The 12,022-nt window shown below is 25.9% G+C and overlaps 1 protein-coding gene across 5 annotated transcripts in view; it reads left to right on the top strand.

Annotated features, from left to right (window-relative positions):
* The window catches only part of LOC122498807 (oxysterol-binding protein-related protein 8), a 70,844-nt gene that overhangs the window by 17,011 nt on the left and 41,811 nt on the right, over window positions 1-12,022 (top strand). For 4 of the 5 annotated variants that reach the window (XM_043606748.1, XM_043606729.1, XM_043606739.1 and 1 more), the window contains 2 exons: window positions 32-253; window positions 4,483-4,691. In XM_043606748.1, the coding sequence (XP_043462683.1) occupies window positions 32-253; window positions 4,483-4,691 (431 nt within the window). The remainder of the gene's footprint in view (window positions 1-31; window positions 254-4,482; window positions 4,692-12,022) is intronic. The other variant, XM_043606757.1, reaches the window with a different exon arrangement.

Genomic DNA, 12,022 nt, shown 5'->3' with positions numbered 1-12,022 from the left:
CTATTTTTCCTCTTCGTTTCTTTTTTTGCAGGCGCTGTCGTTCAACCTTTGCCAACATCGTATTTAATATTCAGAGCTCCATCGCAAGCTGCAGGTAAATGCTGGCTTGACGCTCTTGAATTGTCGCTTCGCTGTTCATCTTTGATTGTCCGTTCAACGAGTGCAATTCCTCGTTCTCCTCAACATGATTCGACAACCACCCACGAGACTCAATGGAGTGAAGCGGATTACGAGAAACATTTCAATGAACACGGTAATTTTTTTTTCCCACAAATTCCAAGAGCTTGGCGCAATTTTTTGCATACACTCGACAAAAATATCTCTTTGTCTTTTTTTTCATTTGCCTTGAAAAAATTTCTCTTCGAAAATTATTTTTCAATCTTCTATTTTTTAATATTAATTAAAAAATTTAGTTAGATGTTGATTTGTTTATTATTTTTTAATCCATATTAAAATCATTTTCAAGCACGAAGCTTTTCGTCCATCAACGATGGACCTCATCAGGTGAAATTCGAAAATTCAAAATTAATAGGATCTCTTCTCTCACATGTCGTCATTCATTTATAAAAGTGATTTTTTTTTTAATTACATTTGATTTAAATTATACATGTGGTTTTTTATTTCCCACCTTTTTAATTTAATTTATTTTTTGGAAAAAGTTAAACATTTGTAAGGATTCACAACAATGTTTTTTTACAATGTTCATATCACTTTTATAAAAGAATGACGACATGTGAGAGAAGAGATCCTATTAATTTTGAATTTTCGAATTTCACCTGATGAGGTCCATCGTTGATGGACGAAAAGCTTCGTGCTTGAAAATGATTTTAATATGGATTAAAAAATAATAAACAAATCAACATCTAACTAAATTGATTACAATCCAAAAAACAATAACATCTTATATATATTAATTAAAAAATATTAATAATATTAAATTTTTTTTCGTTTCTTTAATGTCAATTAAAAAGTAATAAAAAAAATATAAAAAGTATTTTTTTTTAAAATAAAAAATATCAATAATTGAAAAATAATAACACAGCTTTTTTAAGAATATCAAATTGAGACAAAAAAAAATCAATACGTTGCTTCGCAACACTTTTGATTCTTTTTTTGTCTCAATTTGATATTAAAACTGTGAATAATAAAAAAATAAAGTTCAAATTTTTCATATTTTAGAGAGATTTTTTCAAAATTTTGCTTCTGTTAATTTGTAAATACCACAGAAAATTGCATGTGATTTTAATCAACTGTTCCTTGCCCACTAAAAAAACGTTGGAAAAATTAACTTTCGATTTCTTCACTAATACAATATGAATCTCTTTTTGTATACTTTTCCAATTGTATCAAATCTTCGAAATATTTTCCTCTCATTTTTCTCCTTTTATCACGAACATTGTTTTTTTAAAAATATTTTTCCACTTTTTTTCTACCTTGTCACATTTTGAAAAATTTTTCTTCCTTTCTTTATTTCTTTATTTCGATTTTTTCTTCATTTTTCTATTTCGCTAAAAATTGGCAAATTTAGGTTTTATTTTTGAAACGAAAAATATTTTCTTTTTCGAAATCTTATTTTATTTAAAAAAATGGATTTGGTTTTCTTAAAATATAGAAGTATACAAATAAAGTATTAATTTTCGAAATTTCAGTTTTTTCAGTAATATATCAGGGCTCGAACTATAGGTCCGTAAATCCCATAAAGTTCTTTAAAAGCAAGTTTTGTTGAAAAAAAGGTCCCTAAATTCCGTAATTTCATTGAAAAAGGACGAAAAGTTCGTAAATTGTACGATATAATTTGGAGAATTTCAGAGAAATTACAAATGATTGCAGAAATTCAATTATTTTCAAAAGTAATAAAATTCTTTGCAAAAATTCAATTATGTTCAAAATTTTCTAAAAATTCTCGTTAAAATTTCAATTATTTTTAGAAATAATAAAATTATTCGCCGAAATTCTATTTTCAAAAATTTTAATAAAATTCTTGGCTAAATTTCAATTATTTTCAAAAATTTTCCTCAAATTATTGATTTTCAATATCTACTATTTTAATCAAAATTTTCCAAAAGAATTACATTATTTAAAAAAATGTTAATATAATTCTACGCAAATACTTGATTATTTTCATAAAATAATAAAAATTCCACGGGAATTCAATTATTTACAAATTTTTTATAAATTTATTCTAAATAATTCAATTATTTTTACAAATAATAAATTTTTTACAGGGATTCAATTTTTTCGTAAATAAAATTCTTTTTAGGAATTCAATTATTTTCATAAGTAATAAAATTCAATGCTAATTTTCAATTACTTTTAATACAATTTTAATGGAATTCCTCGAAAAATGTAATTATATTCTTAAAACTTTTACTAAAATTCGTCAAAAGAATTCAATTGTTCAATAAATTTTTTTTTATTTAAATAATATTGAATTCTAGTAGGATTTTCTAATAAAAATTGATTTAAAAATTAATTTCACTTAAAATTTTAGATTGTAATTGAATATTAAAATATTATAGCTTGAATTTTTAGAAATAATTGAATATTGAAAATGTTTCATTATTAAAATCTTTGAAAATTTTAATTTTTGATACTTTTAACTAACAATTCTGCAAAGGAATTAATTTTTTTTGAAAATTCTCAAAGAACTTTTTCAAAAATTATTAATAATACCTGGATTTATAAAAGAATTTTAGTTAAAAACACTAAAAAAAAAATTAATTTTCGAGAAATTACAAATTATTTTTATAAATAATAAAAATTTCATAGGAATTCAATTTTATTTTCAAATTTTTCATAAATTTTTTTGGATTAAATTATTTTCATAAATGATAAAACTCATCGTAGAATTTTAATTATTTTTAATACAATTTTTATCGAATTTCTCGAAAAATGTAATTATTATTCTTAAAATTTTTTATTAAAATTCGTCAAAAGAATTCAATTATTTAAAAATGTATTGAAAAAATTCTTTATGAGAATTCAATTTTAAGAAACATTAAATTATTTAATAAATTATTAGTTTTTGTTTTTAAATAATTGAATTCTGATAGAATTTTCTAATAAAAATTGATTTAAAAATGAATTTCAGTTAAAGTTTTAGATAAGAATTAAATATTTAAAGCAATATAGCGTGAATTTTTAGAAATAATCAAATTTTGAAATTAATTTTTTTGAAAAAGTTTAATTGAATTTTTTTTTTATATTTGAAGTTTTTATTTTCTAATATTTTAATTGAAGAATTTGCAAATAATTGAAATTTCGTAAAATTTAATATTTTAAACAAATGAATTTGAAAATTGTCAAAGAACTTTTTCGAAAATTATTAAAAATAATTGATTTAGAAGAATTTTAATTAAAAATTCTTGAAAATAATAATTGAATTGAAATGAAATTAATTTTGAAGATGTACAATATTCTTATAATATAAAATAATTATTTTATCGCTCGGTCATCTTTAGTTATTATAAAGCATGAAGAAATTGATAACTTCGAGTCGAAGACTCGGAGTGATCGATATTTTCATGTTTTATAGTTATGAAAAAATTTAATTTATAGTTTTAAATAAATGTTCTCTTATTTTACTCGGACTGGTTATATTTTTTTCAGTAATTGATCCGTAAATGGTTCGAGCCTTGTAATATTTCGTTATTTGGGTCGTTTAATCGTTGATTAATTTGAAAATAATAGCGCGTCATTAAAGTTCAATTTGTTTGCAATTAAGAAATACAATGTAGCATAAGGAAATTTTAGAAGTCAATCTTTCTTTGTTCGTATTATTTTTGAATAGTTTTTTTATTTACGTTACAAATTTTTCGCATTTGCGAACAATCTTAAGGCAATGTCAAAGTTGTTTTCAATGAAAAATCGAGAAATTTGATTTAAAAGGAAAATTAGTTAGTTTTTGAGTAAAGATGTTGAAAAAGATTATTTTTTCTCGAGTCGTAGATTCTAATCTGTGGAACAAATTGACAAACAGTAGATATAACGAAAATGTTAAAAATCGTCATTTAATGGTAGAATAATTTTTTTTGCTGTCATTAATGCGAAACGTTGATGATCATCAAAAAATGACGACGTCACGAAAAAAAGAGACAGATGACATTGACGATGACGTTCCTCAAATTTGTTTGAATCATTACGCACCACGTACACCGACAACACCACAACGTCGCTTGCTATCGTGTCCTCAGCCAATATCGCCATTTATTGCACAACGCGATTCAAAAAGTGTTTGTCCCTCGCCAACGCCCATGTTTCAACATCTCTGCCATGCGGTTTCCTATTGGGAAAAATTACTTGGTCGCTCGGCGACATTTAACGAAACGGATGCAGCAGCAGCAGCCGACGACGATGATATTAATTTCGATTGCTTAAATATTAATGCTAATAATGCCAATTCTTCATCATCGCCATTTTCTCTATCTGTACCATCTATTAATCCCATCCGCCGCATGACCAGTCCTTCTGTCCATGCCCTAGAGTACGCGACCCGTCAAGTAGTAACGCTAGATCCTGTATACACCTCGCACACAGACCTGGACGATATCAGCCAACCGGAGAATGGAGTTGTCGCCGATGTCGAGATCAGCGCCAGTGAGAGCGAGTCGGAGGGTTCGGTCAAAGAGGAGGAGGAGGAACAGATCAAAGAGACGCCCTATGTCGCCAACGAGAATGAAGTTCTTGGATCGGTAAGTGATTCTTTTTAAATTCCAGACCGGGCACTGTCCTTGGTGGTTAAAGGTGCTAATTCCTTTTGTTTTGCAAAGTTGCTCTTGAAGGTGTTCCATTATTTATGAACAAGTTCAAGGCATTTTGTAGGTTTTGCTGTTAATTTTGAATGTCTTGAAATTGTCATGTTCAGTATTCACTTTCTTTAGTGTAGCATCCTATATGCTAACACTAAAGAAAGTGAATACTGAACTGTCATGTTCATTCAACATGTCAAGACATTCAAAAGCAGATTCAAAATTATTAAAGAAAGCACGTATCATGACAATTTCAAGACTTTCACAGAGGGTGTCTACTAACCGGGAATAAGCCGGGAATTTTATACCAAACCGGGAATTTTTTCACCAAATTAAAAAAAGTTTTATTATTTTAATTTGTTTTTAAAAAATCGCTTTTTATTAAAATTTTTATAGATATTTAAATACTGTTCTCTAAATTTGAATTAGTTAAAAATAATTAATTTGATAAGTAAAAAATCAGTCACTGATTCAAATGTAGGATGTAAATAAATTTTTCAAAAAATTATCCAATTAATAGAAATTTTGTGAAATACAATTGACAAAAAAAATTTAATTTGTTAAAGAATTTCATTAAAAACTTTTTAACAAATCGAATTTTCAAAGTATTCTGATTTAATAATTGAAAAATAATTGAATTTTATATAAAGAGTCACATTCTAATGTATTCATGTTTCTTAGTGCAAAGATTAATAGGTAATTAAAATTTTTATTAGTTAATTTAAAAAAAGATACACTTTTTAAATTTTTTTTAATAAAATTGAATTTTCGCAAATTTTTTTTGAAAATTCTGAAAAATAAGATTTTTGAAATTTTTCAATTCTATTGTTTCGAGATAATTGAATTTTTATAAACAAATAATTGAAATTTCTTTACATTCTATAAAAAATTAAATTCTTTCACTTTATTTAAATTTTTCGAAAATAATCAAGAGAAGTTAGTCAACGTAATTATAATTTTATTTTTAAAAATTTCTTCGCAATATATTCAATTATTTTCATAAATAGTAAAACTCATTGCAAAATTTCAATTATTTAAAAAAAATTTCTTCAATTCAATGATTTTCATAAATAATAAAAATTCCACAGGAATTCAAATATTAACAAAGTTTTTAAAAATTATTTTCTTAAGAATTATATTATTTTCTTGAATATTAAAGTTTTTTACAAAGATTCAATTATTTTCGTAAATTATAAAATTCTTTTTAGGAATTCAAAATTATTTTCAAGAGTAATAAAATTCTTCGCCGAAATTTAATTATGTTCAAAAATAATAAAATTCTATTTAGAAATTCGATTATTTTCATAAATAATAAAACTCATCGCAGAATTTATTGAATAATTTATTGAATAATTGAATGTTTCTTAAAATTGAATTCTCATAAAGAATTTTATTAGCAAATCTTTAAATAATTCAATTCTTTCGACGAATTTTAATCAAACTCCTAGAAAAATGTAATTTTTTTAGAAATTTTATTAAAATTCGTCGAAAGAATTTAAATATTTAAAGATTTGCTAATAAAATTCTTTATGAGAATTCAATTTTAAAAAACATTCAATTATTCAATAAATTTTTTTTATTTTGTAATGCATTCTTTGACAATGCCCCAAAAATGGTTTGCGTTTGAATAACCAGCTATAAGATTAAACTTTAGTTAAAAATAAAAACTTTTAAATCAAATGCCGAGTGACAGTTTTTTAAAATCCAAAATGGCGGATCCAATATGGAGGACATATTTTTAAAAATATAATGGATTCGCTTAAAACTTCTTACCCGGGATTTTAGGGGTCGTTGATTACAAATCTGAGGTTAGATTTCCAAAATTCAAAATGGCGGATCCAACATGGAGGACAGATTTTTTAAAATCTAATGGATTCGCTTATAACTTGTTATTCGGGGGTTTTTAGGGTCACTGATTACGAATCTGACGTCTGTTTTCAAAAATAAAATTTTGAATTTTCATCAAAAATTTTCTCTGTGCTTTACAGTGCTGACAAGGTCATCGTATGCAAAATAAGTCGTATTAAAAATTGTGCACGTAATTATTTTATTTCTTTTAATAACAATTTTTGTATAAGAATTTTTTGAGATTTTTAGTAGTATAAGCATTTATGTGCCATACCATCTTGTTCCAATTGCAATTTTCTAGAAGAATCTAAAGCAATTAAAAGTAACCACATAAAAAAATGCCTGATAAATTTTCGTGAATTTCTTTGGAATTAATGCCCACAAGAAAATTCTCTGAAAAATTTATTCCTGGGAAATTTGCTTAAATTTTACGTTTATTTCTTGAGAATTTCATGAAAATCTTAAGAGAATATTCCCTGGGAATATTCTCTTAAAAGGGATTATTTGTCTCAAATATTTTATTTCTAGTCTTCGAAGACTGGGTTCGCTGCTTTATAAAAAATGAATGCGACTTTAATTTTATGAACTTGTGATATAATTTTTTAACAATGTCTAACCTTATCTTGCTATTAATGTACGTTTCATAAAATTCGATAATTATCCATTAGTTGTTTTTGGTATTTTCTTGACAATTCTGTGGAAGAAAGGCATAACAGCATAACTGCATTTGTCATGATTTCGAGATAAATTAATTTTAATGTTCTCTCACTTCTGTAAATTCAGAAAATCAACAGATTTGTTCGGTCTTTTGCATTTAGTATTATTATTTAATATATTTTCAAAATTCTTTTATAACATTTAATAAAACACACGATTTGATATAAATTTTGATAATTTTTCATCGGAATCATGAGTTTTATTGCACTTATGCGGTTATGCAAGTTCAGATTGTATATGAGTCCAACTTCAGACACTTTTAATGTCACAATTTATTTTGGTTTGATTTGTCATAATTAAAAAGATTTTTCACACAAAGACAAATTAAACTATTAATTCGTTAGAAAAAATTATAAGAGTTTATTTAGTTACAAAATTTTTTTTTTAAATGTTTTTAATTTACTGAAACGAGAAAAAAAATTTACTTTACTGTTCAACTTGAAAAATTTTTCAATTTATTTTTTGAAATACTTTCCAAAATTTTTTAGAATAGAAATACCCTTAAAAATAAGTACATAATTAAATGCACAATTTATGCTATAAAAAATTTGTTCCAGTTTTATTAAAATAAATATATATTAAATTTAAAGTACGAAAAATGTATTTTACTAAAAACATTTTATTACAAAATTCTTATTGTTTTTATTCATAAAGATTATTTTCATTTTTAATTATGTCAATTGTTTTTTAAGCAGCATGCAGTTATGTTATTATGCAGGTCTCTTTTTGTCAAAAACGCAATTATGCGATTATGTTTTCCATTATTTTCTACATTAATAACCATTTTAATGATTTTTCAGCTATTGAACTTTGAAGAGCAATATTAAATATATACAAATCTGATGTTATCTTAAATTTGATAAAAATGTCAGTTATGCTGTTATGCCTTTCTTCCACAGAATTTTGGCTATTGTTTTCATTAAAGCCCCTTGTAGAAACTTTCATCTTTTTGGCTTTTCTAGAAAATTGTTTAAGGCTTCTTTTACAACTTTTTAAGTCTTTAAGAATCGGAAAAAGCAGTTAAATATTCTTATCATCAATTTTAGTTGGATTGATAATCTCTCTGAATTATGTAAACTAAAATTTTAAAAATTATCCTTTAGTTAATTGAAAAATTCTTTAAATTCAATTTCACGTTTGGATTTCTCTTTTTAATTTTCTGTAATTAAGCACGAGTGAGTTCCTAGCAACAAATAGATTTGAAAATTTTCAAAGAACTTTTTCAAAAATTATTAAAAATAATTGATTTAAAGAAGAATTTTAGTTAAAAATTGAAGAAAATAATAATTGAATTGAAATGATGAAAATAATTTTGAAGATGTTACAGTAACAATATTCTTATCTATAATATAAAAAAATGATTTTAGCTCTCGGTCAGCTTTAATTTACTGTAGTTATTCGCTGAAAGTAATTTTGAAAACTAAAGAATTTTTTGAAGTCTTTGAGGAATAATTTAAGCTTATAGACAATATTATAGTTTTAATGAAAAGACCAATTTTAGTTCATTTTACGTATATGCAATTTGTCGATATATTCAACTCAATTTTTTTATTTTAAAACCCAAAAAATTGTAATTACTATTCGACATTAAAAAGTTAGGATTTCACGAATGGATATGAGATTTTATTTTTAAAAAATCCGAGAAAGAAGCAGTAATTATTTGGAAATTTTAATATTTCCTCCACTGATAGAAAAGGTTAATGTTTTTGCATAAACTTTTAAGTTACAGAAAAAGTTATTATTATATCGAATAAGTTACACAGTTCGTAGAATTCTTTAAAAGAATGCGCAGAAAATAAGCAGGTTTAACAAGGTCACTGATTGTAAATAAAAAGTTGGTGTGTGCAATTATTTAAAAAGGCGCAAATTGCATGTTCGCATGTCGCATAAGGTTTTGAGTCCATGTTGTCATTTCGTCACCTACAGTGCAAGTTATTACTTTTATTAAAGAACGCTTAACCTTCTTTTTAAAAACTATTCGAATTGAGCTAAAATTTTCCGTAAAAAGACTTCCATGCATCTTGAGTTCTTCTTTTTATTCTTGTTCTTCGTCTTCTTCAGCTTCAATCCAAGAATTAAAAATGCTGATTTCTTTCAAAATCATCTTTTCCTTTCTACCGTTTATTTTTGCTAAAAGTGACAAAACAACTTTGCGGAAATATGAAAACATTTATAGAGATGAGACAGTAGATCTTCAAATATTCGATGTCGTAGTAAACTCGATTAATTTTGATGTTCATCAAACTTTGTTGCTCACTGACAACGTTACTGATGGTTGGGCTTCTAGACAATTTGCTATCGTGAAAAAAATTCAGCAAAAGTTACCAACAATACAGTCGAGTACTTTGCACTTCCATGATGAGAATATTGAGGATTTTTTCAACTTTGAAACAGTGTTAAATGTACGAGACACGACATTATTTCTTATTGTAGACGAAAATTTCTTAAAAGTCGAGAAATCAATGAAGCAAATTGCCCTTTTGTCACGCACGAAAATTCGCCCAAGATGTCTCATTATCAGATTTTCGGTGGCGATTGATGATGAGAAATTCCTCCGAAAAATGTGGATAGCGGAACAATTTATCGATGTCACCATAATTGAAATTAGGAGAAACGGTGCAAAGATCCATCAACTGAATCCATTTTTCGGCTACAAGAGTGGAAAGTTGAGTCGAGGATCTGTTCTATTTCCTGACAAATTACGAAATATGAATCGTTATGCATTGAAGATTGGAATATTTCAACTACCACCGTTGGCATACGTGAAGAGAAATTCCACTCATCATCCAATTGAAACATCTGGAAAGGATGCGTTCGTATTGAAAATATTCTCTGAACAAATGAATTTTTATCCACTGATGGTTCCATCAAAGGACAACTTTTACGGCAAATTTTCCTATAACAAAAGCAAATCAACCGGTTTTATCTATAAATTACAGAATGGACAATTGCAACTCCTAAGCGTAAGTACCATGTCATCTCATGACAGTTACGATCGCGACAAAAAGAAAATAGACTATATTATCGAATTAATAAAAGCTGATTACGAACAACTTGTTGCTTTAGTACCAAAACTAACCGATTCACATTCAATATCAATGCAAACAACCGTCTTCTACGCAATTCCATTAGTAATCATTATCATCCTAATAAATCAAGTTCTTCAACATCTCTTCAAACTCGATCGTACAATTTTTAATCCCAACGTAATTATTAATATCCTACTTGGAATATCGATAGTCAAAGAGCCGAAAAAGTTCCACGAGAAAATTATCTTCATGACCATGATTTGGATGTCCTTTTTCTTTTCGTCGGAAATTTTCGCATGGCTCACAAGTGTTAGTGTTATGACCGAGGATCAGTTTAAAATTAACAGCTTTAGGGATCTGAATAAATCGAATCTTTTCATTGGTATGCAGATAAATACATTCTATTTGATTCAATCAACCAAGGATCAAGAGATAATTGAGATGGTTGCCAGAAAAAGAAAAGTATTTCAATTACCTGAATTGTGTTTGAAGGATTTAATTGAGAGGAAGAATGTTGCTTGTGTTATGAAACAAACAATTGCCGATTGGTATTTATTGCAGTACAACAGGAAGGATCAGGAGGTAATGAATATTATACCTGATAATTTTTACTCGACGATGCAGATATTTGCTCTTGAACCAGGTTCGCCGTATAGGCAAAAGTTTGAGTATTTTTTTCTATTGATAAGGGAATCAGGACTCACGGAACGGTGGAAAGTGACATTGGTTGATTACGAGAAGGGGTTGATGAAAATAGTGGACTTGGAAACAATAGAGAAGAACGAGATTATTCATTTTAAGATGCTGATGATTTATATCGTTAGTATTGGACTTGGTTCGTCATTTGTTGTCTTTATCGGTGAATTATTGATGTTTAGAATCAATAAGTCTCCTCTGGGTGAAGTATAGAAATCTTTGTAGTACAAACCATCATCCAAGGAAATAATCATCTTAGTAGATGTCTTGATAACAGTTGTCATCATCCAAGGAAATAATCATCTAAGTAGATGTTACATCCTGTACAGTTCTTATACTTAATTTTTCTTTCTTTTCTAAAAATTACGACATACTATAAAATAGACAATATCAACTATTTTAACAAGGATAGGAATTTATACCTTATTTTGTCCAAAAAAATTCCTTCGAAATTATAAAACTTAAAAGCACACTGAAAAAAATGATATTGTCGATTTTGTCATACTCGTATGGTTAGGACGTATAGCTGAAACAGCAATACTGTATTGTTGTTTTTAAAATACAGTATTGGTGTTCTCCACATACATATTACTGTCTCTCACATACATATTCAAAATTAATTCAATTTTAAAAGAATTGCGTTTACAATTTTCTTAAGTAGATCAACTTTAAAAGATTTTAATTAAAAAAAAAAAAATTAATTAAATAATAAATAATAATAATAAAAATAATAAATAATAATAATAATAATAATAATAATAATAATAATAATAATAATAATAATAATAATAATTAATTAATTTAATTTTTTTTTAAATTTTGTAAGATTTCAATTTTAAATGAATTTAATTAGAAATATAAATTTAACTAGTTTTATTAAAAATAATGGATCTATAAAAGAATTTTAGTTAAAAACACTCAAACAAATTGAATTTTAAAGCAATTACAAATGATTGCAAAAAATCCAATTACAGTATATACTGT

The sequence above is a fragment of the Leptopilina heterotoma genome, unplaced genomic scaffold, assembly GCF_015476425.1.
Source record: "Leptopilina heterotoma isolate Lh14 unplaced genomic scaffold, ASM1547642v1 Lhet_100, whole genome shotgun sequence".
In the NCBI taxonomy this organism is placed as follows: Eukaryota; Metazoa; Arthropoda; class Insecta; order Hymenoptera; family Figitidae; genus Leptopilina; species Leptopilina heterotoma.
Note: the sequence above shows the minus strand (reverse complement) of the source record. Positions and strands in the feature narration are given on the sequence as shown.